The sequence below is a fragment of the Mastomys coucha genome, unplaced genomic scaffold (genome assembly GCF_008632895.1).
Source record: "Mastomys coucha isolate ucsf_1 unplaced genomic scaffold, UCSF_Mcou_1 pScaffold17, whole genome shotgun sequence".
Classification (NCBI taxonomy): domain Eukaryota; kingdom Metazoa; phylum Chordata; class Mammalia; order Rodentia; family Muridae; genus Mastomys; species Mastomys coucha.
The window spans coordinates 26,170,276-26,198,035 of record NW_022196899.1 but is presented as its reverse complement, the minus strand read 5'-3'; the positions used below and the strand labels follow the sequence as shown (position 1 = coordinate 26,198,035).

The 27,760-nt window shown below is 40.9% G+C and overlaps 3 protein-coding genes and 1 long non-coding RNA gene across 9 annotated transcripts in view; 2 read left to right on the top strand and 2 right to left on the bottom strand.

Annotated features, from left to right (window-relative positions):
• The window catches only part of Mfn1 (mitofusin 1), a 50,652-nt gene extending 44,404 nt beyond the window's left edge, over positions 1 to 6,248 (bottom strand). Inside the window, exons 1-2 of one of the 3 annotated variants that reach the window (XM_031376567.1) lie at positions 5,826 to 6,248; positions 3,628 to 3,746 (exon numbers count right to left, since the gene is read on the bottom strand). In XM_031376567.1, coding sequence (XP_031232427.1) covers positions 3,628 to 3,739 — 112 coding nt within the window. In that variant the 5' untranslated portion in view covers positions 3,740 to 3,746; positions 5,826 to 6,248. Of the gene's footprint in view, positions 1 to 3,627; positions 3,747 to 4,175; positions 4,199 to 5,825 lie in introns of those variants that run through there. The other 2 variants (XM_031376568.1, XM_031376569.1) reach the window with 2 other exon arrangements.
• The window catches only part of Kcnmb3 (potassium calcium-activated channel subfamily M regulatory beta subunit 3), a 67,621-nt gene continuing 45,108 nt past the window's right edge, over positions 5,248 to 27,760 (top strand). Inside the window, exons 1-2 of the mRNA XM_031376287.1 lie at positions 5,248 to 5,322; positions 5,907 to 6,346. Of these exons, the coding sequence (XP_031232147.1) occupies positions 5,248 to 5,322; positions 5,907 to 6,346 (515 nt within the window). The remainder of the gene's footprint in view (positions 5,323 to 5,906; positions 6,347 to 27,760) is intronic.
• The window catches only part of LOC116095062, a 23,833-nt gene continuing 2,430 nt past the window's right edge, over positions 6,358 to 27,760 (top strand). Inside the window, exons 1-2 of the long non-coding RNA XR_004120423.1 lie at positions 6,358 to 6,486; positions 11,193 to 11,335. This is a non-coding gene — a long non-coding RNA (uncharacterized LOC116095062). The remainder of the gene's footprint in view (positions 6,487 to 11,192; positions 11,336 to 27,760) is intronic.
• Positions 15,720 to 27,760, bottom strand: part of Znf639 (zinc finger protein 639) — a 15,411-nt gene continuing 3,370 nt past the window's right edge. For all 4 annotated transcript variants that reach the window (XM_031376570.1, XM_031376573.1, XM_031376572.1 and 1 more), the window contains exons 2-7: positions 25,904 to 26,110; positions 24,698 to 24,768; positions 23,827 to 23,895; positions 21,771 to 21,881; positions 19,707 to 19,841; positions 15,720 to 19,419 (exon numbers count right to left, since the gene is read on the bottom strand). In XM_031376570.1, coding sequence (XP_031232430.1) covers positions 18,266 to 19,419; positions 19,707 to 19,841; positions 21,771 to 21,881; positions 23,827 to 23,884 — 1,458 coding nt within the window. In that variant the 5' untranslated portion in view covers positions 23,885 to 23,895; positions 24,698 to 24,768; positions 25,904 to 26,110 and the 3' untranslated portion in view covers positions 15,720 to 18,265. The remainder of the gene's footprint in view (positions 19,420 to 19,706; positions 19,842 to 21,770; positions 21,882 to 23,826; positions 23,896 to 24,697; positions 24,769 to 25,903; positions 26,111 to 27,760) is intronic.

Here is a 27,760-nt window from a genome sequence, read left to right as displayed (position 1 = left end):
AAAAAAAAAAAAGTCCCATGGTATCTGAGTATTAGGAGTTTTTCTTCTTCTTTTTTTAAATGTGTATGTTGGGTCAAAATATAAATGCCCTCTGCAAGGATTATTCTGCTTGTAAGAATTTCAAGACTATTAAAAATTTCAAGGGCTGGGTATGGTGGCACACACCTTGAATCCCAGAGTGAGGAGGCAAAGGAAGGTGGATCTCTCTAAATTCAAGGCCAGCCTTATGTACAAAGAGTTCCAGGATAGCCAGAGCTACAGAGAAACAAACCCTGTCTCAAAAAACAAATACAAGGGGCTGGAGAGATGGCTTGGTGGTTAAGAACACCAACTGCTCTTCCAGAGGCACTGAGTTCAATTCCCAGCAACCACATGGTGGCTAACAACCATCTGTAATGGGGTCTGATGCCCTCTTCTGGTGAGTCTGAAGGGAGCAATGGTGGTATACTCGTGTACATAAAATAAATAAATCTTTAAAAACAAAAAACACAACAACAACAAAACAAAATAAAATTCAGGGACTCAGTCAAAGGGATTACTTAATCCTTATGCAGGGCTCAAAATATAAGCCATATATGAAACACAGATGCAGTTTCAAAGAAGAAGTAAGTTAATAGCCATCTATTTTTTTTTTTTCAATCCAATCTTAAGCTGGAAAGGACTTCCACATGCTGAGCTCGTTTCCTACTCCTCAGAAAGTAAGGTGGGATAAGTCGGAGAGCTAGAGGCAAGCCCTTGCTACCTCCTCACATGTGGATTCCTACGGGAAGAAACACAAGAGTCCAATCAGTAAGAAAAAGTAGAAAGATATTTATGGACTGAAGTGGGACTTATCAGAACCAAGGCAACTGTCCACATGACCATAGCCAACGATGGAAGGTGATCCAAGATCAAGGGTTTGAAAAGGAGCGCCTCACGTTCACTGTTTTCTCATTCCAGCAATTAGAGAAACAGCTAATGTTTCTTTTTGCCTCCTTTTGAAGATAAGACATGGAGACTCTTGGTTATTATAACCTGAGACACTTAAAACTCAGTGCTCAAGGGATTATGCTTAAGCTTTTCACACCTCATTTTGCATTTCAAGAAAATCCATAAAACATGTGCAACTTGTGAATAACAGAAAGTCTGGCATTGAGCTTGTTCTGTAGCTGAAGGCCTTCAACTCCGCTACAGTCTTGTACCTCCAAGCCATGGTTGCAATCTGTAAATCTTACCTAAAGTGCTACAGCCCTTGCTGTTTCTCATTTGATTTATACTATTCCCTAGCTTTTTTTTTTTCAACATCCCCCTACTGAGGTTTTAGTATAAGTCAAAGTAAATTCAGATTTTAAATCCTGCCTTTTCATTAGCTCTCAGCATAGTGTTCAATCCAGAACTGACAGGATGCAAAACAAGATATTACTGAATTTAACTTCAGTTTTACTCCCTATCAAATATAAGAAACAATATTTTTCACAACAATATGAACTAACTAGTACCCTCGGAGCTCCCAGGGTCTCAACCACCAACCAAGGACTGCACAGGGAGGGGTCTGATTGTTCAGGCAGCATGTGTATGGTAGAGGATTGCAAAATCGATCATCAATAGGAGGAGAGGACCTCGGCCCTGTGAAGGTTCTGTGCCCCAGTGTAGGGGAATGCCAGGGCCAATAAGTGGGAGAGGGCGGGGTGGCAGGCATGGGGAAGGGGAGGCGACAGGGGGTTGTTCTTGTTGTTTTTGTTTGTTTCTTTGTTTTTTGGAGGGGAAACTGGGAATGGAGAAATTTGCATGTAAATAAAGAAAATATCTAAAATTTAAAAAAAAACAGATAAGTGAACAGAAAAAAAAAAGAGACACTTTTTTTGGTTATATGTATTTCCTTGTGATTTGAACTGTACTTCTCTAACGACTTTAAAAAGTATATAAATTCCATAATAAAAAAAACAATATTTTTCACAAATCACTGTTAGATCAAGTTCTTCTCAAACTGGAAACAAATAAGTTTTTTACTCAATGAAACTTAAATTATGTTACATTTGGAACTGGAGATACTTAAAGTTCCAGGCTTAAGAAGCTCAAAATCTGCTGACAGAGATTTATAGGAACAAGGGAGAAATGGTTTTTTTGGTTTTGTTTTGTTTTTTTTAAGATGAAATTAAATGCTTCCCCAGGGTCACTGGAGATATTCTAAGAATTCCTCACTTTTCATTGTAAACCTAACAGACAGATATACTAAAAACCTAAAGAAATTCCAATGGCTCTCTCCAAATTAATATATTGTGGTAAGACAATTGGGATTACCTTTGAGCTACACAAACAGAAAGTAAACATTTATCCTTCCACAAAGCAATTACATCTTACCTGAGAACAGACAAACTGGGGTGGAGACATGTAATGGCTGCACACAGGCAGCCCTATAGCTGGGCACTTTCCAGCTTTGTGACCTTGAGCAAGTTGCTTATCTTCACAGTGCCTTTAACATGAGGACAATTTTCACTTATCTATTCATCTTAGGAGGAGTAAAGGAATCTTTACAATCATAAAATACTCAAGACTAGTACCTTACTCTTTTCTTAACTGTGGCATTGTTTTCACTCACTGTGGCATGTGAATTCCACAACTAACCCTGAGCAGAGCACACACCTGTGTGTGCACACAGCACTAACTCTGAGCAGAGCACACCTGTGTGTGCACACAGCACTAACCCTGAGCAGAGCACACCTGTGTGCACACAGCACTAACCCTGAGCAGAGCACACACCTGTGTGTGTACACAGCACTAACCCTGAGCAGAGCACACACCTGTGTGTGCACACAGCACTAACCCTGAGCAGAGCACACACCTGTGTGTGCATGCAGCACTAAGCCTGAGCAGAGCACACCTGTGTGCACACACAGCACTAACCCTGAGCAGAGCACACCTGTGTGTGCATGCAGCACTAACCCTGAATGCACACAGCACTAACCCTGAGCAGAGCACACACCTGTGTGCACACAGCACTAACCCTGAGCAGAGCACACACCTGTGTGTGCATGCAGCACTACCCCTGAGCAGAGCACACCTGTGTGCACACACAGCACTACCCCTGAGCAGAGCACACACCTGTGTGTGCACACAGCACTAACCCTGAGCAGAGCACACCTGTGTGTGCACACAGCACTAACCCTGAGCAGAGCACACACCTGTGTGTGCACACAGCACTAACCCTGAGCAGAGCATACCTGTGTGTGCATGCAGCACTAACCCTGAGCAGAGCACACCTGTGTGTGCACACAGCACTAACCCTGAGCAGAGCACACCTGTGTGCACACACAGCACTAACCCTGAGCAGAGCACACCTGTGTGTACACACAGCACTAACCCTGAACAGAGCACACACCTGTGTGCACACACACAGCACTAACCCTGAGCAGAGCACACACCTGTGTGTGCACACAGCACTAACCCTGAGCAGAGCACACATCTGTGTGTGCACACAGCACTGGGGTGCAGAGGCAAGCGGATCAGGAATTTAAAGCCATTGGAAGCTACACGGCCATTTCAAGGCAAGCCTGATCTCAGAAAGGTAAAATAAAGAACTAAAGTCGAAATAATAAAACACTTGTGTACATTTTCAACAGTAATCGTACTAGTTTGAGAGGTACCTACCTTCAACAAAATGTGAGCCCTCAGTAACAAACTCCAGTAACTGGCCGAAGATGGCAGTGATGGCTTTCTTTGCCAGCACAAAGTGCTTCAGTGGAGATACGGTTTCTGCCATTATGTACCTATGGTGAAAAAGAGGTTAAAAAAGCAATAATTAGCCTCTGGGTGATAAACGCCCGGAGTCTCAGCTACTGGCAGGCTGAGGCTGGAGGTGTACTCAAGCCAGGAAATCCAGTTTTATTTGGACAACGAAACATAGCAGGGCTTTCCTCATCTCCAAAGCTCACTGAATAGTGAAGAGGTGGTTCAGCAGTTATAAAGAACTGGCTGCTCTTCAAGAGGACCCTGTTCTATTCCCAGCACCCACACGGCAGCTCACAACTGTCTAGGACTCTAGTTCCAGGGATTCTGATCCTCCTCTGGCCTCCACAGACTCCAGGTACACACATGGTGCACCAAAATTTGGTTGCATATATATGCAACCAAAATACCCATACACATAAAATAATAAAAAAAAATAATTTGAATGATAAAGATGTGGTGTCACATACCTGTGATCCCAGCAGTGAGGAGGCTGAAGCAGGCCAGCCTTGGCAAACCTTGTTCAAAACAAAAAACCCAAACAAACAAAAGACTCTGAATCCCTCCAAATGGCTCTACCCGTAAAGGCTGTACAGTTAAGCTTACAGACCTGAGTCCAATCCCCCAAAAACTAAATAGTTGAAGGAGAGAACCACCTCTAGCAAGTTGTTCTCTGCCTCCAAACACAAACTGTGAAAGTCTAACACCCCCACACAGAAATCAAATGTAATTTTTAAAATCCTATGATAAACAGGGCAATGGTGGTGCCTAGTCCCAGCACTCAGAGGCAAGCGGATCTCTGTGAGTTCAAGGACTACAGAGCAAGTTCCAGGACAGTCAGGGACACACAAAGAAACCCTGTCTCAAAAACACACAAATGAAACACAAAAGCAAAAAAAAAAAAAAGAAATGTGCAACTATTTGGCAGATGTCTCAGTGGTTAAGAACACTTGTTGCTCTTCAGGAGGACTTTTTTTTTTTTAAGATTTATTTATTTATTTAATGTATATGTAGCTGTAAACTGTAACTTTCTTCAGACACAGCAGAAGAGGGCACCAGATCCCATTACAGATAGTTGGGAGTCATAATGTGGTTGCTGGGAATTGAACTCATGAGCTCTGGAAGAGCAGACAGTGCTCTTAACTGCTGAGCCATCTCTCCAGCCCTCTTCAGGAGGACTTAAATTGGGTTCCTGGAACCCACATGGTAGCTCAAAACCATCTGTAACTCCAGTTCTAGGGAATCTTATGCCCTATTCTGACCTCCAAGGACACTGGGCAGGAACGGTGGTTAAACATACATCCGCAAATGCAGGGAAAAACACACACATTAAAAAAAAAATCTAAAAACAAAGCAAACATTTTTAAATCATGCTTATTCTGATACAGATAGTTCATGCCTCAATTCCCTATTAGCAAAAATTAACCTGATCAAATAGATAAAATACTTTTAGTATTATTTATTTACAGAAATCATGTTAGTCAGAAACCAAAGACTACTCGAGTGATCTCCCACTAAAACAGGTGAAATTTGCCTCCCCTCATGTTACCTGTAATCCAGTTACTCAGGAGCCTAACACAGGAAAATCTGAAAATTCAAGCCTACAGAGCCAACAGAGTGAGATCAAGGCTTGCTGGGTCTCTTAGTGATACTGTGTCTCAAAATAAAACGTCTAGAAACCGGTTTACGGATATAATGGCACTTGCCTAGCATGTTAAGAGCTGTGAGGGGCTCACTCTTCAGATCTGGAAGAGTAAATATGTAAATAAATGTAAAATCTGTAAAAGCTAGTGACAAAAAATCTTGGTTGTAATTCCTAATTTATTTTCCTTGAGTGAAGATGAAACTAAAACTAGTGCCTGCATGTGATTCTTAAGCATTTCAGGGAATGAGCTAGTGAGAGGAAGCCAAGATCTCAAACCATAACCAAGTTATTAACTTTCCCAGTTAGAGGTGCAGAGAAGAAAATAAAATGCCCAGGTCAGAATGCACTACAGGCATCGAGAAGGCAGCAGCTTTCGTCACAATTAGGGAATCAAGACTTAAAGGAGGCATGGAGGCTTCAAGCCAAAGTCCCCAAACTTAAAGGAATGTTAAATTTAAAGTAAAAGACGTTCTACCTGGAAGCTCCTATGAAAAGCCACCAAAGACAATCACACACGAATGCCGGTGTGCGTGAAAAGAAGCGCCGTGGCCACTAGGAAGGTAGTTCCCTCCAGAGTCCTGAACTGACCGCGCTGAGGAGGTGCGTGGGGAGAGGAAGCCGCGTGGGCCGGGAGCCTGCCCAGCCGGGTGGATTCCTACTTGGGCAGGCCTTTCCACAGGCTGGCCGCCCGTCGCTCTTGCCCGGCCCGCCGCCCCGGCCCGTCAGGGCGCTCGCGCTGCGCCTGTCCGGAGCTCGAAGGTCACCCCGGACGTCGCCACCCGCCAGCGGACACTCACTCCGTCCCTGCTCCCGACTGTCACCCAGCAACCACAGTTCCGCCACAGCCCCCTTACTGTCTCATCCTCCCAAGAGAGGGGAGGCGCCCAGAGGAGGGGCTAGGGGCGGCTACTTCCGGTGGTTCGGATCTTCTATTGGCTGTTGCTTCGCAACCGGAACTGCATATATTGCGGGCGCCATTTTCCTTCAGGGCAGAAGGTGAGGTTTGTTTTGGGCAGGGGCTCTTAACCACTGAGCTGTTTTCTGTTCCATCTTACAACTCCTCCCCTTCGTTTTTCCCTTCAGTTTTCAAAGCTCCAAGGTGCCAAGTGTGAAAAGATGCCCATGGTTATCTAAAGGTGACGGGGGGAGAAGTGGGGAGGGGTGGGATGCCCCAAAACCACAGTTGCTTGTTTATCAACCCAAGTGGGGGCGGGGGGGGGTGGCTGGGAGGAGAGGTTGACGAGGGGTGGGGTCGGGGGAGTCAACATTTTGACTTCTCCACTGCTCTGGTCTTGATTGGTTTCCCGGGGTTACTGGAGTGAGCTATGTGTCTACTTACTGTAAGAGGTGTTACTTAAGAAAATTAATTTGTCCATAATTTAAACTTTGTTAGTAATCACATGGGAATCTTGTTAAACCATTGATTGTTTGGTCAAGGGTGAATGAAGCCCAAGGACTGTACATGTTCCACCTTCCAGGAGAGCTTCCCCAGCAGGTGTTCTGGGAGTTTCTTTCCAGAGTTAGCAAATGAGATGCTTTTGCAAGGGAAGCCCCTTTATCCATGTGAATGGCAGGTACCTCATCTATAAAATACTAAAAATGCCTACTTTATGAATTGTGGGAAAGTAAGTGGGCTAGGGTGTAAAATGCTTAAAACACTGATGGGCACCTGCAAAAGTTGGATAAATAAAAACCATGGTTCTGTTGGATAGGTAACTACCAAGCAAATACAGTGAATGAGATCATTTCAGACTGTTCTTACTATTATAGGGAGGAAATCAGGGCAAGAGGATAGAGTGTCTGAAGAAAAATAAGAAAGGTGGATCCAAATAGGTGTGTGTTTTCTGAAAGGATGTCATTTCTCAGGGCTTTCTAGGACTGTTACTGGGAATATCTAGAGAAAAATTGCCCAAGACACATAGGAAGAAGGGTGGTAAGATGGATGAGATAAAAGACAAGCATGGTGGAGTGTTGGAAAGATGAAGGTGGGAGAAATAAATGTTGGAGGGAAAGCAGGTGTAGAATCATAAAAGCTAAGATAAGCCTGAGTTTCTTTTTATATGGGGTCTTAGTATGTAGCCCAGATGAGCCTTAAACTTGAAATTCTGCTGAAATTTGCTAAGGTCTGGCATTATAAATGTTTGTGTGCCCACCACATCCTGCAGAAAATTGGTTTTAAGTATGATGGAAAACTTTTGGCTGAGAGAATAATAATATTTGATATTTGTTTGTTTGTTTGCATTGAGGCAAGGTCTCCTCTTGTAGCTCTCACTAACTTGAAGCTCCCAAATGCTGAGAGTATAACACCAAACTCTGAATTGATTGATATTTTACAAGGTTACTTTGGTTGCTGCAGGTACTGGGTGGAAAGATATTCCACATAATTTTTTTTTATTTATTTTTTATCTTTAATTAGTGCTGTAGATTGAACCCAAAGTCTTACCTTTCAAACACTCTACCTCTGAGCTACATGCCCAGCTCTGTATCAAAAGTCTTTCCCAGAATGGTGATCAGAAGCAGATGTATAGCAGCAGCTACTGGGAGTCTGAAGCTGAAAGATTGTTCAAGTCCAGGATTTCTAACTCTGGACTAGTGAGACCATCATCTGGAGAATAGGGTGGGGTGTGCATGGTAGCTTGCTGACCCCAACATCTGGAAAGGGAAGACAGGAGGATTGCCTCCGGTGGAGGACAGCCTGTCTCAGAAAATAAAGACAAAAATTATTTCTAAAAAAATACCTAAAACTATTAATGCAAATGACCAAGAGCAATTTTATGCCTTGCTGAAGAAGTATTGCTGTATTTTCAGTTGTGGTTCTGAAGCTAAGGTCTTTATTTTAAGGAATGTTTTATGGGAATGTAGTAGTGTCTGAGCCGCCTAAAAAGGGAGACTGGAGATTCCTGAGTGGGAGTGAACAGTGAGGTGTGCAGGCAGTTTCTTCCTGTGTTCTGCTCTTTACACCTTCTAACTTATTGGTCAGTAGGGCCCATATGGAGGTCAGAGGCCACTGAGCCATTTTGTCATTTCTTATTGAAATTTCTCCTGAAATTCTTATAAGCTAATTGAGAGTTGAGGTGAATTTCTAAATTTACATAGAAGATAAATTATAACAATCACTAAGGTAACTCTCAAAAAGTGCAAGGAATAGAATTCACACTACCTGATACAAAGGTGCATTGCTAAATTCTAACACTTGAGACATGATAAAAATTAATAGCATGAGTCCCTATGGGAAGATGAACTACTTAATATTATTGGGGAAGTTGTTCCTGGCTATTTGGTCCCACTGTGAACCCCGAGATTGTGGCATTTACTGGGAAATACCTGTTTTGTTTCTTTTTTTTAAAGATTTATTTTTATTTATTTTATGTGTATGAGTACACTGTAGCTGTACAGATGGCCGTGAGCCATCATGTGTGTGACTGCTGGAAATTGAACTCAGGACCTCTGTCGGCCCCACTTGCTCCGGCATAATTTCATTGTAGCTGTCTTCAGAAGCACCAGAAGAGGGCGTCAGATCTTATCATGTGTGGTTGTGAGCCACCATGTGGTTGCTGGGATCCAAACTCAGGACCTTCGGAAGAGCAGTCAGTGCTCTTACCCACTGAGCCATCTCGCCAGCCTCGGAAAACCTGTTTTTAGTTGTGGTATGGTTCAGCACTAGAAGACACCATTAATCCAAGAGCTTTCTGATGATTGGAAACAGTATTAAAGTCAACCATAGGTCAAGAGGCAGAGCAAGCAACCAGTTGACAAGGAATGAACATAGAGGAAAAAAAACAGTGTAAGAGGAAGTCAGGAGGACAGATAGAGATGCACAGGAAGTAGAAGTGGGGGTGAGGCATTAGAGACAGTGTGGAGAAGGAGAGCTTCCTTTTGGGACATTCCTGAGGAGGAAGGTCTGCTGGGTGCTTTCTCTGCCTCTCTGAGCTAGCTGGCTTTCACCCCAGCTTCTGGCTCTCAAGTCATCATTGGTAAAATCAAATGATTGAGATTTTGATAAAAAACAACAGGACGTTGATTCACTTCAGTGAACAAACAAAAACTGAACTTGAGTGACATACACACAAGGAAATTCAGATGGATAAAAACCTCAAACATTAAAAAAATAAAATAGGAGAAGTATTATGACAATAGGTAGGGGTCTGGGGAAGTGGCTCAGCAGTTAAGAGCACTAACTGCTCTTCCAAAGAACCCAGGTTTGATTCTCAGCACTCACATGGCAGCTCACAGCTGTCAGTAACTCCAGTTCCAGGGGATGTGATACTTGTTGGGGTTCAAGAGTCACAAACCATACCAACACTGATATCAGTCCAACAAGGATAGTTTATTTAGCATTCACCCCAGGACTGATCAATCAGAGCCAAAGATCAAACTCGGGAACTGGCTTCGAACACAAGCCAGAGTCCTAGATATCTTTTAAGCCTTGAAATCCACAAACATCTGTGCCAAGTTGTTTCACCAATCAGGATTTAGGGATAGAGGATTTCCTTAGGAATATGTCTTTGTTATACATTTCTCCTTTTCTCATTGGTTGGAATATTCAACTGTAATGGGACTTGCCTTGCCTAACACATGTTTTAACTTGCTCACCAGGATGTCAGTTACTCATGTTCACATCTCCGGCTGCCAAGTAGGATGTCATTCCCCAGGGAGGTTTTGGGAACTACTTTATTCCACTCCAAATAGAAGTTTCTTTCTTTCTTTCTTTCTTTTTTTTGAGACAGAGTTTCTCTGTGTAGCCCTGGCTATCCTGGAACTCACTCTGTAGACCAGGCTGGCCTAGAACTCAGAAATTTGCCTGCCTCTGCCTCCCAAGTGCTGGGATTAAAGGCATGTGTCACCACCGCCTGGCTTTTTTTTTTTTTTTTCTTTTCTGCAAATAGAAGTTTCTTATATTGGTGCAGGTGTTTCTTTTATGTTGGAGTCCATCCCAGGGGTAGCTTATAAAGGCAAGAAACCATAAAAGCTCGAACATAGGTGCAGTAAGTGCTGCTGGGCAGTCGGTTCAGGTCCAAGCTTATTGTGGCTAATATATATATAATATACAATATATATATAGTAGCATATATCATATATATATATATATGTACATGATACACACACACACACACATATATGACCTCTCTGGTGATTGGTTTCCAAGAACACCAAAGCATAGAACATAACAGAATCTGCAATCAACTAGAGCATGAGAAAGTCTCCTTGTAACAACACATGAAGAACTTTCCTTATAACATTATTAATAGCATAAAATGGCTGGCTACACAGTCAACAGTTACCTAGGCCTTAACAAAGCCCTCTATTGACCTCCACAGACACAAGACATGTAAATGGTACACAGATGTACATGCAAGTAAGACACCCATACACATCAAGTAAATATTTTAAAAGAAAAAAAATGGGTAGGAAAGTAGTTTTGTATATCTGTAATCTGTTGGAGAGACTTTTGTAAGCAAGACACAGTAAGCACGATTTATACGGGGGAAATGTGATGAGTGTTTCTATAGTAAATTTGAAGATTTCCCTCCCTTTCTTCCCTTCCTGCCCTACCATTCTCTGAGATAGGGTCTCAATACTTAGATTCCAGGCTGGCTTAGAACTCAGAAACCTGCTGTCACAGCCTCCCAAGTGCTAGAATTCAGATCTATGCTCTCACTCTGCCTAAATTTGAAGATTTTTGTTTTGGGTTGTTTTGGGGGGACAGTGTCTTTTTATATAGACAGTCCTGGGTCCTGAAACTCACTATGTAGAACAAGTTGGCCTTGGATTCACAGAGATGCAATGCCTTTGTCTCCCATGCCAGATTTTTTAAAAAAGATTTTTTTTCTTTTTGAGACAGGGTCTCTCTGTGTAGCCCTGGAACTCACGACATAGTCCAAGCTGGTCTTGAACTGCCTGTTTCCCAAGACCTGGGATTCAAGGAGTATGCTACCACCACCCAGCTAAATTTGAAGATTTCTGTTCAGTAAAAGACAGCAACAGGTAACATACTAGGAGTCTCTCTTTCCTCTCCCTCTCCCTCTCCATCTCTCTCTCTCTTCCAGTATAATATAGCCAATAAAGACTAGTTCTTAGAGACTGGGGAGAAGGCTCAGGCAGTAAAATTCCTGCTGTGATGGCATAAAGACCTGGATCCAGATTTCTAGCCACTCATGGGGAAGACAATAAAGGGTGGCATGAGTTTGAGCCTAGTGCTAGGGGTGGAGGAAATCCTTGGAGCTTGCCGGCCAGGCTAGCAAATCAGTGAGCTCTAAGTTCTTTGAAAGACTGTTTCCAAAGATAAGGTGGAGACTAGTAGTGAAAGCCGCTCACTGTTGACCTCTAGTGGCTAATGCATGTACCCACTATGCAACACACAGCAAAAGAAGTCAGTACCTAGGGGCTGGCAAATAACTCAGTGACAAGAATGTGTGTTTAGTGTGTGCAAGGTCCAGAGTTCAAAATCCCTGTGTCAACTGTCAAAACTAGAGTCATCAGGGAAGAGTGAATACCCAATTGAGGAACTGCCTTCAACTAACTGACCTCTAGACATGTCTGTAGGGCATTATCTTTTTTTTTTTTTTTTTTAAGTTTTTCTAGTCAGGGTTTCTCTGTGTAGCCCTGGCTGTCCTGGAACTCACTCTGTAGACCAGGCTGGCCTAGAACTCAGAAATCCACCTGCCTCTGCCTCCCAAGTGCTGGGATTAAAGGCGTGCGCCACCACTGCCCAGATGGGCATCTTCTTGATTCATGTGCGAGGGCCCAGCCCACTTTCGGAGGTGTCACCCCTGGACTGGTGGTCCTTGGTTGTATAAGATAGCAAGCTGAGTGAGGCCTGGAGAAACTAGTAAACAGTATTTTTACTGAACTCTGCTTCAGTTCCTGCCTTGGCATCTCTTGATGATATATAAAGTATAAGATAAAACGAACACACACATACAAACAAAAAAACAAAAAACAAAAAAAGCCTTTCCTCCCCAAGTTGCTTTTTGGTCATAGTGTTTGTCATAGCAACAGAAAGTTAAAGAGTCTTGGGACTGGAGAGATGGCTCAACAGTTAAGAGCACTGACTGCTCTTCCAGAGGTCCTAAGTTCAATTCCCACCAATCACATGGTGACTCACAACCATCTGTAGTAGGATCTGATGCCTCTTCTGATGTGTCTGAAGACAACTACACTGTACTCATATACATTAAATAAATAATAAATAAATATTTTAAAAAGTATAAAGAAACTCAGAAGGCAGAAGCAGGAGAGTTCAAGGTCAGTCTGGTCTACATAGCAAATTCAAGACCAGCCATGGCTACATAGTGATACCCTAATCTCAAAAACAGTAACAAAAATTCTCTCCTTTCACCATGTATTCTGGGGATTGAATAGGGGTCATGAGGCTAGAACAGCAAGCACTTTTACCCACTGAGCAGCCATCTGCCTGACCCCATGGTTCATTCTTGTATTCCTGAGCACTATCTTAACAGATCTTCATAGCTGTTTGCTCATTTGAAAAACAGTGAAATACAAGCTTTAAGATGATGTAAAAGGTCTTGAGCTGTCTGAAAAAGTTTTTTTAATATTCTATCCATTGTTTATAGTCATGATCTACTTAAGGACAGAGAGTAAAAACCAGGTGTGCACCTTCAATCAATACATGCTCTCTTTTAGGCGTCAGTAATGTTCAGTGGAATCAAAGGGTATAATTTCACTTTCTCAAAAGAAAAAAGTTCTTTAAAAATGCTAGAGATTTTCCCAACGGTAGTTGTTAGACTCTGCAGTGCAATCCCAGACAAATCACACCAGCACAGGTCTCACGTGGGAGGTTTTATTGGGAAAACCTCAGGTGTGTGTGTGGGGGGAGGAGATCTGATGCCTTCTTGTGGCATGCAGGTGTAAATGCAGACAGAGCACCCATACATAAAATAAATCTTGAGACTGGTCTGTGCTACAGTGTGCTACAATCTCAAAATAAAACAAAAACAAAGAAACAAAATCTAAAACACCACGTAAGGGGGGGGTTCACTAAAATACTAATAGTGATGTATTATTTTTAAGTTTACAGAAGAAACTGGGAAAATACCCAGAAAAAACAAATTGGGTCGTAGTGCTATTTCCATTACAAAGTACACACAGCTCAGTTTCATGCTATTAGATTGCTGGTTCCCTTCCTACTGGCAATCCCAAGTTCAGAAGGTTTATAAAAATTTGATCTATTATGGCAGTTGGAAAGGTAAGCCTTGGCTGCCATTGCTCCTTGTAAATTCATCAGTTTCTATTTTTAACTTCAATTTCAATTGGTTAGGATTTTTAAAGTTACAAATAATGCACACTTGGACATAAATCCTGGCTGTTAATAATGCAGCTTCATCAGCTTATATATTTCAAAAGTATTTATATACCCAAAAGAAACATAGACGATTAACTAGGGTGGTTGCTTGTAAGAGAACAACAAAGTGAGACTGAATGCTTTGCTTGACATTTGTAACTCTTGTATCAAGTTTGAAGAAGAGGACTTTATAAGTTACTCTTTCTCTGAGATGAATGCTTTTCAAAATTATCACAGCTAATGAACCAAATTCTTACCCTCACCTAATGTCTGTACCACCCTCCAAGCAGAACCATTGTTCATTGAAACAGTTGGTGAATGACTTATGGATAGACCATCTTAATACCTACACCATTTCTTAATTGAATGTAACCTGTTCTCTGTGGGCTGAGAATGAAGTCACTCACTCAAGTCAAATAGCTTTGACCATAGCAAGAAGTCTATATCCAAAAATCGAGCCTACAATTCATTTCTTGGTGCAGCAGAACTATCAACTCTCAGCTTAGCTACGATGGAGGTAAAATCCTTTGGTGATGTGAGGGCCATTGAAATACAGCCTTATTACAATGAAACCCAATGTCTAAAAATTGTTCTTATTTTGGGCTTGTACCACAATAAGAGCCAGGATTTTAAACTCTACTAAATACAAAACAAAAAGACTCTATATATTCGTGTTCATTTAAGAAAATACTAGTAGTGGTGTATTATTTTTAAGTATACAGTTAATATGTTTGGAGTTATTAAAATTTATATTGAGAAAAATATATTTTCACTATTGCTGTAGATGAGCATCTACATAAGACTGTTAAATCGATTGTTTTATATCAAACAACTTTTATAATACTTATTTTTATTGTTTTAAGGACTACGACGAAAAAGATTGTAGGTATTGAAGGGGGGGTCTATGGGAGGAGCGGTGGTACAAAAGGGGAACAAGAATGTGATTCAATTCTATTTAATTAAAATATGTTTTTAAATGTTAACAAATTCAGATAAATTGAAATCATGTAACTTTTCTCATCATAATGCAATAAAAGTTAAAAAAAAATGCAGCTTCATAATTTAGTTTTGCATTATCAAGAAAGATGATGGGCTTTTCATAAGAGATTCAGTGTTTGGTGACATCCACCATTTTCTTGTTACAAAATGCTTTTGTTAGTTATGATGGTCCATGTCTATAATCTCAAAACATGGGACATAGAGACAGAAGGATCTTGAGTTCAAGGCCAGTAACTTCAATTGACATAGCAAATTAAAGGCTAGCCTATGCCTAGACCCTATCTCAAACAAACAAAATCACAGGAAAAATGGAAACAAAGGACCAAGCACAGTAATGTATACCTGTAACACCAGGTTCAGGACATGGAGGCAGGAGAATCATGGCAAATACAAGAAGAGCTTGTCCTACATAATGATTTCCAGGTTAGCCAAGGCTAGAGAGTTAGACCCTATACATTCCTTCTTGGGGGAAAGCTCATTACACTCAGAATGTTCTAAATGGAGGCAATATATTCCATTCTGTAGGAAATCACTTTTCCCTGAGTTTTTCAGGAAGAAAACAACTCAAAAGCTTCAGGAAGTCCCTGAAACTGACCACATGCACCAAGCTCCTCACTCTATAAATGTGTACAAACAGTAAGGACTACTGAGAGACACTCTCAGACCAGCCAAGCTGCATGAAAGAGGCTTAAACCAACTGGGGTAAATAAAAGAGACACAGCCAATTTTCCTACAGATAGCACTGACAGCTCTAGGTTTCCAACTTTCATGAGTTGCTACTATACTGGGGCAGGCTTTTGGTGAAATGACTTTGAGTCATTTTTGTTCTGTAACTCCGCACCTTGAAAATCACCCCCAAAACCTTCACTGATTCTCTCTCTCTCTCTCTCTCTCTCTCTCTCTCTCTCTCTCTCTCTCTCTCTCTCTCTCTTACACACACACACACACACACACACGTTCTGCTACTTAGAACCCAAAATAGATACATACAAGCTGTGTTGTGGCACATGTACCCAAGGAAGCAAGCTTTTATAGGTCAGATAGAAGAACCAAAAGAAACCAAAATAATGTTCTCCACCTTATTTTTTTAATTACATTTGTATGTGGACAAATGTGTTGATCAGAGGACAATTAGTTGGTCCTCTCCCTCCCAGGCATCAAATTCAGTTGTCAGATTTAGCAGGTATCTTTACCATCTTGCCAGTTTTGAAAATTTTCTCTTTACCTAAGTCTGCTTTTCCAAAAACCATTAAGCTTAACTGTTTAGGTCCACTACAGCAGCAATTTAAGGCCTATTAACTCAGTGGGATCTGGTCTCATGCTAAATTCATCAAAAAGAACAAAACTGAATGGCATTAACTTGTTCTCTTCAGTCTCTGATTGCTATCAGTTAAAAATACACATTAAAAAATTATTTATGTCTGCTTCCTGAAAGCCAAATTCCTTGAATTAGATGTTTCCCAACAAGCATAAATAACAGAATTACCAAGAAGCTTACAGTGAAGTTCTGAAAAACACTTAAGGACAAAGGCTCACTGTGTCAAGTGGTATAACAGAGCTTTAGGCTGTAGTCCAAACCTGGGTAATGTGACCTTGGTTTATTAGTAGCTTGCTGCTGTCTTACAAGAAATTACTTAAACTGCTAAGATCCTAAGCTTTAGGAGATACTTAACTGGTTACAATCAGATGAAGTGAGTTTCTTGGAATACAGGTACACAAAATAGAAGTAGTGAATTGTGAGACTGTTCATTGAGTTATCCATTCTCAGTGTTATGGTTTTAGTTGAGACAGGATTTTACTCTATAGCTCAGGGTGGTTTTAAGCTGTTCTTCTACCTTAGCCTTCTGAATAGTGAGGTTCTCAGTCAGCTCCCCTGTCCATTTGTTTTGAGACAAGATCTCAGGTGATCTCTGTTCCACTTCCTGTCTGACACTCAGCCACATAGGTAATGATGATGTCAACTGCTAATCTTCCTGTTTCCACTTCCTAAATGCTGGGATTATAGACTGCGCACCATACCCACCAGGCAAAGGTTCCCATGGTTCTTGGTGCCTTATTACTATTCCTGGACCATATTATTATATTGTTATTATAATACAATGATATACATTGTCCCCTTGATACTGCTATTTTAGAGGCTATTTATTACAGTATATTCTCTCTAACTCAAATTCTGAAATCATTACTCCAGGTACCTCAGAATGTACTCATTTGAAGACTTTAAACGAAAAAAAAAGTATCTATGTGTTTGAGTAGATGCCACATGTGCAGGGGCCTACAGATAACCTCAGATAGAGATGGAATTTAAGGTGTAGTCAATCCCTAAGATGGGTGCTAGGAATCAAACTCAGGGCAACAAGTGCTCTTAACCACTGAGTCATGCCTCTAGCCCCAGAGGTTGGTTGGTTTGTTTGTTTTCTGGTGGAAACGGTCTCAAACTTTCTGTATCTGAAGCTGCTCTTCAAATCTCTATCTCCAGAATGCTTAGATTCCAATTGTGTGCCATTGCATCCTGCCCTAGATTTTTAGTGAGTTAAAATGAACATGGTAGGATTGACCATGATTAGTGATTCAGTAAGGACACAGATTTGGGACATCACCAAATCAGGAGAACACCATGGGGCACAAAGACTGTCACGGGCAAGCTGAGAAGCTAGGGTTGGATCCTTCCCTAGTGGCCCTCAGGAGCAACCTCAAGTTGGTTAAATTTCCACTATTTAAGAGACGTGTTGTGTAGCTGTTACAGCAGCCACTGGAATGTAGACAACTACCACACCAGAAAACGTTCATCTTCATTCCCAACGCTACTATAATACTTTAGTGGTTCTCAATTCATAGGTAAATTTTTGTCAGAAGTTGGGGCAGGACTTTGTAGTTCTATGACTAAGGAGGAAATACCAAGAGCTCTGGTAATAGAAACTTAAATGAAGATAATTGGAATGCCAATTGGTTATAAGGAATATAAGGTGCTTGCATCTTTACTGTCTCACACCTTCCCAGCCCTCCTCCATTACATTCTTCAACTCAAGTAGAGTCTTTAAAAAGAATTCATCAGGTGTGGTGTTTTATGCCTGCTATCCCAACACCTGAGGGGCTGAGGCAGGACTGATGACAGTTTGAAACCAGCTTAAGCTATAGGGTGAAACCATGTCTCCATGCAGTTATAGGTGTTAGTAACCCCAGTTCCAGGAAATCTGATGCCCTCTCCTCAGGCCTCCCTGGGCACTGCACACACCTGGTGTGCTTACAGTCAGGCAAACACCCCATATAATATAAACTATGAACAACTCCACCTCCACTACCACACATACATACCCTAACCCTGTGGTCAATACATGTAGCCTACTTCATACAAGGCTGTCTTGGGTTTTAAAAGACTTTTTACTTTCTTCAGTACCCTTGTTTCCATTCAGGAACTTGGAGCACAGGCAAGAAACTGCGTAATAGTCACCAAGTGATAACTATGACTGTCATGCAGTTGAAAACACCGCCACTAAGTATATTCTGAAAAATGCAGCGATGCCAGAAAACTTGTCAAAAGTATTTCAGCTTGCCCATTTTTAACATTAAAAAGGAATTTATTATTTTACATAAACATTATGTAAAGCTAACAGTCAGGTAGTCTCGTGGACTGGAAGGTGACTGATTAATTCCCTTTCATTCCCAAACCTCATCAAGCAGTCACTACATTTATGAGGCAAGTCAGCTGAATGCTTGAAATCTAGATGAATTTTTAGATCTTCAATTTGTCCTGTTGAATATTCACAATATTGGCATAAATAAATCCCTTCAGATAGATGTGAATTTAGATGCTTGCAATATTCCAACATGCTAGAAAAGCCCTTCCCACAGTCATCACAAACATGAGGGAATATTTTAGTATGCTCGATAGCCACGTGTCTGTTGACATTTGTATGAAGTCTGCTCCGAAAGCCACATACTTGACACACAAAGAAATTTTTGCATTTGTCAAAGGTGATCTTGCTTAAAAGGCTGCACTGCCCATGTCCACCACTGCCACACTTGTCACTCAGCTCGATCAGTCTGCGAGCATGCTCATTGACGACGTGGCTGTGCAAGTCCTCAGGGTCCCCTGTCTCATGCTCACAGAACTGGCACAAGTACTGCTCATCTCGGCTATGCTCTTGGAAGTGCAGGTAGAGCTCACTGCTTGAGGAGAACTGCACATCACACTGCTCACACCAGTAAAGGTGGTCGCTGAAGTGGGTGTCGGCAATATGCTGGCTGAGGTTCTCAAAGATCACTGTCTTATAGTCACAGTACTTACAGATGTAGGGATCTTCTTCATGAAGTTTGGCGTGCTCAATGAGGAGCATGTTGGTGGAGAAGCTTTCCTTACATACCCGACACACATTCGAGTCAGTGCGCTTGTGTTTCAGTATCACATGTTGCTTTAGGTCAGAAAAATACTTACTGTTGAATTCACAAAGTTCACACTTGTAGAGGCCACTGCTGTTGGCTCTCAGTAAAGGCCACTTCTGTTGGGCAGTCACATTCAAAGCGTGGCTCTTGTCAAGTATTTTACAGAGTTTAGCCGGTGGTTCTTCATCAGTCTGGTCTGGGAGGCTCTCAGAGGAATTGTTCTCTGCCTCTATATCATAATCTTCAGAAATAGCATGAACTTCTACAGCAATTGGGACGTCTTCTGAGGTATGAACCTCTATAGGGCTCTCCTCTTGAGTATGCTGATGCACTGACTCAGGTGAGGCACACTCTTCATCACAGATCTCAACATCAGTAGACTTTTCTGAAACAAAGAAAACCCACGGTTGTAGAACTGTACTAAGTAAGTCCCATTAGAAACAATATTCCATTGTTGAAGTCCTGTGCTCAATACATTCCATTAGAGACAGTTGCCCCACTGCTATCACACTGTACTAATAAAGCCCCATTAAAAACAGTCGTTCTCACTGTTGTAGCACTGCACTAAATAAGCCTTGTTAGAAAAAATCCTGTGAAAGGAAGTTACAGTACATGCTGCTTTTAGCTGATCTGAACAAAATATGATATATGCTACTAATGAGTTCCCCTAACCTGTGGAAAAGACAGTGTGGTCTAGAATCCTAAGCACAGGGCTGGAAACCAGGTAGCTCTGATTCCTGTTTCTGGCCTTGGTTCCATCTGTAAATTTGGGCAAGTCATTTGCTGTCTCAGGATCAGAATCACCATCTGTAAGAAGAATTTGGAAAAACATTTTATATTTTTAACAGCAATAGAAAATAACAACATAGACTTAGCCTTGAAAAGACATATTACTTACTATAGATTCTTAAAGACATTGAGACTATGCTAGAATAACCAACCCCTACTGCCTTGGTTTATATGCTACTTTTACTAGAACATATTCTGAACATCCTAAGGAATTTTAAGATATTGAGTGAGAGTGAATCATTATTCCTTTACTCTAGTCTCATTCTCTCCAAGTTAGCACAGAAACTGAAATAAGGGTCAACAGAGAAACTGGACTGCAACATGTGTGTTTTAATAGACTTTGTTTTTAATAGAATAGTTTTAGGGGAAAAAAAAATCTGAAAATAGTCTAAGGTGCTCCTAATATATCACAAGCATTTCCCTACTATTAATTATTTACATGAATATGAGGCATTTGTTACAATTAATAACTGACACATGACTGATAACATTATTAGTAATGGAAGCCCATACTTCATCCAGACTTGGTTTTTTACCCAGTGTCATTTTGGATTCTACATTAAATTTAGCCATGTCTCTCTAAGTAACTGGAAACTGACTGTTCTAAGGACTACTTTACAGAAATTTTGTAATGTTCCATTAATGAAATTTACTTATTTGTTTTTCATGACTAGATTGTAATTATGAGTTATTGGAGGGCAGAACCCTAGGGTACACACTGCTGAGCTGTCCCTCCCAACCTGGCTAATGTAGCATTTTGGTTTCTGTACTGTCCTTTTCCTACCCTACTCCCTGGAAGTCTCTGTGAAGCCCACACTAAGAAGTGGAACATGGGTTTCCATCTTCCTACGGAAGAACACTGATAAAAATAAATGGAAATTCTTTTGTGCAGACAGTTTTTCTCTTCTATCCCTATACAGTAACAAAATCATTTATAGCGGTATAGATTCATGTTTTCTCAAATTACTTCAGTTCTGGCTATTGGGAACTTTTCTTTTGTCTTCAGTACTAGAATGAAAGCCAGGGCCTCATGTATGATAGACAAGCAATCTGTCAACTGAGCTCGACTGAGGCCCTCAAGAGTACCTCCAACTGGCTCTTGTGCTCCTTTAGTTCATCCATACTGTGTGTCATTTTGCTTTTTAGTATTTCCCTATTTTCTAGCACCACAAGATAATCCAAACACATCTTGTCTATTTCCTCCCCAGATCTAGAACCAGCCATGTCTATAGGGGTCTTAGTTCCTTGGTATTATAAAGATCTAGACATAAAATGTGCTCACTACTATAGTACTTCTTTTAGGCCTCTCAACTAAAAAAGCAAAACAGTTCTGTGAACTCTCACAGGTACAAGATGCAGGTCTGTGAGCATGTGAGTCAGTATTGTGCCAGACATGGACTCACACATATGACAAGTCAGAGATGGGGAGCAGCAGTGGGTGCACCTCCTTACCACTTACCAGTGCTCTAGAAAAGAGCAGGCAACAGAAAACGGAAGACTGAGAAATACCTAGCTGCTGCTCTCCATCCTTCCTTTCCCTCCATCAGCACTCCAGGCTGAGACAACTGAGCAAGGTGCTTCCTAACACTTGACTACCAACACGCCAACTCTAGATCACTTCAGATTTGTATCCACTCTTAGCCAAATAAAAAGGACTTAAAGAGTTTGCTTAAAAAGGGAAATTACTAGTTTGATTTTAAAAGCTTATTTTTTACATTGTAACAATTAAAAATGTTTGCCTGTCTTGAAACCATAAACTCACATTCAAACTCCCTTTTCAGATAGTTCCCAAAGGAAAATACACAAAGGCAGCTTTTGTTTTATTTTTCTGTAGTACTATAAAGGAGTCAGGTCTTGCATGGTAGGCAGAAACTTACCCACACTGAGGCATCCCTAGGTTCTGTAAAAGCAAGTTACACAGAGTATTCTGGAAAATAGGAGACATACCTTTGTTGTCAAAATATTTTAAGTCTGGCTGTCTCATAGAGCACACACTGTAACAATGATCAGAAAAAATCCCACTGACTCCATCTGCAATTCTGCTTATTCCAGAAGAATCTGAATGTAAAACAAAATGAAGACAATTCCCAGCACACTATACAGATAAGCAGCTAATGATTCTCCCAGTGTTAAAGACTGGACCCAGTGCCTTGCACATGCCAGGCAAACCCTCTACCCTGACCTATATCCGTAATCCATATTTTCATGATTTTAATGAGTTTCAGTAGGAAAAATATAGCATGTTCTTCAGCTTTATACTTCAGATCAAACACTAACATTCAGCTTTAAAAGAGCCATTGATTAGACTGTAATAGAAGCCAAGTAATGCTGCATGCCTACAGTGTCAGCACTGCACAGGCTAAGGTGGATCAGGGGAGGTGGGTCAGGGGTGAGGCCACTCTGGGCTAAACAAGACTTTAATTCTAAAATGAGTTTAAATAATATAAGAATAAAAACTTTATTTTTAGAAACAGAAATTGGATGGAGAGATGGCTCAGCTACTCTGTTGTAGAGGACTTGGGTTCAGTTCACAACACCCACATGGTGGCTCACAACTGTTAACTCCAATTCCAGGGAATCTGTCTGATACCACCTTCTGCCTCCACAGGCACAGGCTTGTGGTACACATACATACAGGTAGGCAAAACACTCATACACATAAAAATATCTTTAAAAGCTTTTAAAGCTGGGCAGTGGTGGTGCACACCTTTAATCCCAGCACTTGGGAGGCAGAGGCAGGAAGATTTCTGAGTTCAAGGCCAGCCTGGTCTACAGAGTGAGTTCCAGGACAGCCAGGGCTACACAGAGAAACCCTATCTCAAAACAAACAAACAAAAGGCTTTTAAAATACACAAGGAAACATTTTGCCTTATAATTTGAATCTTAAAAAGGATATATATAATATTGTACTAATATCTGAAACAGTGAATTAACTACCGTGAACTACCAAGGTATACCACATAGTGCCAAGAAAGCATAATTCATGAGGAGAAATAGTTCCAAGAGCAGAGATGGCTTCTGAAGAGCAACCATCCCAAATGTTGCCAATAATCAGCAGACAAGGCTCACTATCCTTACGGGTACATGGGCATGGAGCAAGATAATGGGTATGTGTGAAGTGGTCCTACCTGTCCCGAAACTTGGTCTATAGACCAGGTTGGCCTCTAGAGACCAGCCTGCCTCCTGATTGCTAAGATTAAAGGAACATACCACCACCACCTAGCCTCTTTCGTGATCCCCCTTTCTTTTTGAGACTGAGTTTCATGTAGCCTAAGCTGGCCTCACTCAATCTTGCCTGCCTCCACTTCTCAAGTGATGGGATAAGACATGAACCCAGAGCTTCATGTATGCTAGGCAAGCAATGTCTCCATGGAGCTACCTCCCCCAGTCCAGACCTCTTCTTATATTAACACAGGAGAGCCAACTCAATCACAGATTATATAATCCAAATGAAAACTGAGGCAGAGAGATGTCTCAGTGACTAAGAGCACTTGTTACTCTTTGCAGAGAACCTGGGTTCAGTTGTAGCATCCAACTGATGGTTCACAACCATCTGTAACTATAGTTCCAGGGGATCCAATACCTGCTTTTGACCTCCCTAGACACCAGGCATACACATGCAAATAAACACACACATCAAGTTCCAAAAATAGTGTATAAGATACAGCTTCTTTTCTTCAATGCAAACTACTTTCTGCTAAAGTTATTGCTGTGCCTTAAGCACAACTTAGGACTCTGACAGGCAAAATCCAATTATTCTACATGAAGAGGAAGCTTAGAAATCTAGTTTTAAGTATTTCTAGCCCACAGAGATGAGACAAGTAGAATGTAAAGTTGTAAAACATCCCTGTAGCACTCTATCCATATAGTAACATATATGCAGAGGATTTAGTCTGTGTTCTCATAACAGGAAATGGTCCAGATATTGTCTTATTTATGCAAAAAGTGATGGGAATAACAATAATCCACTACTCTTTCAAAAATAATTCAATTATAGACTAACCTGAATAGCGAGAAGGGTGTAAAGTCTTCCTTTTTCTTTTTTTAGGATATTCATTCATATCTTTTCAATCTAAAAAATGAAAAACATTTTAACAACATGGCACAATAACTGATATTACTATAAAAACTCTTTTGACCAAGGAATTTATTAGCAATAAGAAATCTTGGGGGAGAGTTGCTGGAGAAATGGCTCAGCAGTTTCTAAAAAGACAGACAGCTGTTCCAGAAGACCTGGGTTCAATTCCTAGCACCAACAAGGCATCTATAATTTGAATTCCAGGGGATCTGACTCCCTTCTATGGTCTCCAAGGGTCAGCTATGCATGTGGTGCAAGACATTCATCCACACAAACTATTTTATAAAGGAGTCTGTGTGGATCATAAAAACAGATGTCAGAAGAACAACACTGTACAATGCCTCTACTGAAAGCAATAATGCCTTCCAGACAAGCCTAGACTATGAGATCCTGTCTCATAAAACAAAGCAAACACCCACCTTTTAGTCGCAGAATTCCAGTGGCTGAAACAGGCAGAATTCAAGGCTAGCTTGGTCTACATAAAGAGCTCCAGGCCGGCCATGGTTACAAAGTGAGACCCTGTCATACTCAGGCAAACAAGTCATTACACCTGTAGGCATAGGCTTTCTACAGATTTCAACCTAAAGATAGATATTTTTCCTTAAGAATATACTTGTGAGTCTATATCAATGTAATGGCTTCCAGAAAAAAAGTGTTGCACAGAACCTTAGAACAGAAGTAATTTTCAAGAAAGAATCTTATGAGGTCTACTAAGAAATATAGCAATCACTCCAACAACTAAAGTCCCATGAGTCATTAGAAAATTTACTAATTAGTTTGGCTGTACTCCACTTACTTGGTATAACTCTCAATACTGCAGTGAGGAAAATGAATCACAGGCAGGTTTCCACAAATGGCAAAACGTGCCTACAAGTAAAAGAGACCAGCAGGCATGTAAGCAATAGTACCACTGAGTGAGCCATAGCTCATAGGTAAAATCCTTCCACAATTTAAATTAGCAACAGAAAGAGTGAACTCAGGCATCTTCCTTATGCTTTCTATTTTATATATTTTTAATTATATATATTTATATATGTATATATAAATATATATGTGTATATATATGTAAATATCCAATCATATATAAAAGTACCCATTTCTCTGAAACAAATTTACCTTTATTTATAGTCATAGCTATATCTTGATACCAAAATCACAGAATAAGTCTGTATTAGTTTATGTAATCATTAGGAAAAAAAAAATCACAAATGACTGGTCAAAGTGGCACACATGTTTAATCCCAGCACCTGGGAGGCTGATGCAAGCAAATCTCAGCTACAAAGGGAGACTTTGTCTAATTCAGATAAATACACACAAAAAAGTACAAATAAAGTCAAATATAGAACCATACACCTAAAAGTGTTCAAGTTTTTACACATCAGTGCTAATTTACTGAATATCAGTTACATACCAGATAGCACATCTTCATTCACTCAGGTTATATATCTACACCTTGCCAGAACTGTTGGTTATACCTTGTTATTGATTAGTAAACTGAGACATAACAGAGTCAAGTCAGCTGGATACTAAGTACATGTGGTAGGGTTAGATTTCTGGTAACCAATTTTAAAGTCCATGTTTTTCCATTCATTTTAGTTTTAGAAATAAGCACAGAAATAAAGTGACCCATTAACCTCAAATTAAATTAAAGCCCGCTCTCCCCTCAGCTTAACGTCCATCTGCTGCTGCAGAGAGCAGAAGGGAACACCCTAATCACCACTCTACCTCCATTCTTCCTGTTTAGTTTCTTGAGACAGGGTCTACCGACATAGTCCAGTCTAGCCCTGACCCTACTGCAATATTGTCCTAGCCTCCTGACTTTTGGGGTACCCCAGGCAAAGAATAAGGTGAACCTCTTGTTTCTAATGGAAACCTCCCCGAGGGGCACATGCTACTTCTGGATATCACGTGATCACACACTTACTAAGCGCATCCTTATTGCTTATGTCACCTTCCCAAAAATCCTGGGAGGAACACAAAAGGGCTCCCTTATCCAACTCACCTCATTCTAAGCAAGGAAGAGACCAATGCCATTAGAGTCCATTACAACAAGATGGAACCAAAAAACCAAAGATGGCACACTACTTGTCTTCAGACTTCTGGCATCAGGTAACTAACTGTGTGTGTGCGAACCATCATTCCATACTGCCAGCAGCAGTTCATCTTGCTTCAAGTTCTTAACCACAAGCAGGAGAGGGGAAGTGATAATCTGAAAAACCGATAGACATACTTTTATAGAAATGTTAGATACATAGATAAGATGCCTCACCCAACACCATAAGCAGCACCCTTTTGGAGACAAAGGTTCTTAGAGCCCATATTCTATTATATTCTAATATCGGGGAAAACACAACTGGCAAGAGGATATTTCAGGTTCAGAACATGAGCAAAAAAGTAAGAACAGGAAACCAAGTACAGTATTACAAGTACTTAAAACTGCAGTTTGGATTTGGCTTGTCATGTGAGTAAGGTGGAGGAGAGTGTGACTTTTCAGGACTGTATATCACCAAAGGTTCGTTAAGACCACTCACAACCAAGACCTGTCAACCACCCTTCACATAAGCAAACAGTAATGGATTTGTGTATGCACAGTGCCTTCAGAAAGACCTCTGGAGTGTACACACGTGCAAGTGCCACACAGCACAGGAGTGTTTTGAGTCCTGGGGACTGGACTCAGATCCTCAGACTTGGCAGCAGGTACCTTCCTCACTGTAAAGTGAGCTGGCCATCTTGCCAGCTTGAGAAATTTGGCTTCTTAATGAAATAATGTGAACCATATAAACTCATGCTTACTAGTTATCCTTTCAAAAGATTGTGAACCATCTGAAACATATTCATCCCCAATTATATACAGGTATAATTTCACTGTAGAAATCCAGGACATTTGAAATTTAATATCATTATGATATAGCCATAGTGTATAATGTATCATTTTAAAAAAACCAAACAGCCTGTGGTGGTGGCACACTTTTTCAATGCCAGCACTCAAGAGGCAGAGGCAGGAAGATCTCTGAGTTTGAGGCCAGCCTGGTCTACAGAGGGAGTTTTAGGACAGCCAGGACTACACAGAGAAACCCTGTCTCAAAAAAACGGAGTATTATGACCCATGCCTTTATTCCTAGCCCTCAGGAGGCAGAGACAGGAGGATATCTGAGTTCTTGACTGGTCTGGTCTACACAATGGGTTCCTAGCCAGCCAGAAGTGTTTCAAAAAAGACTGAAGAGATGAGATGTAGTCATGTACTAATTCTGAATTTATATTTATGTTTGGTGTTAGGCAGTTTGTTTATTAAAGGCATACACGACGACTCCTGGCTATTTCTCCATTTTTTGAGAAAACATGGAAGAAAGAAAAAAAACCCACTTTAAAAATGCCCAACCCCTTGCAAACTGGTACAAGCATTCTGGAAATCAGTTTGGCGGTTCCTCCAGAAATTGGACATAGTACTACCAGAGGACCCAGCTATACCACTCCTGGTATAATACCCAAAAGATGCTCCAACATGTAATAAGGACACATGCTCTACCATGTTCATAGCAGCCTTATTTATAATAGCCAGAACCTGGAAAGAACCCAGATGTCCCTCAACAGAGGAGAAATTGTGGTACATCTATACAATGGAGTACTACTCAGCTATTAAAAACAATAAACTTATGAAATTCTTAGGGAAATGGATGGATCTGGAGAATATCATCCTGAGTGAGGTAACCCAATCACAAAAGAACACACATGGTATACACTCTCTGATAAGTGGTTATTAACCCAGAAGTTCGGAATACCCAAAGTATAATCCACAAACCAGAAGAAACTCAAGAAGAAGGAAGACCAAAAGGTGGACATTTCATTCCTTCTTAAAAGG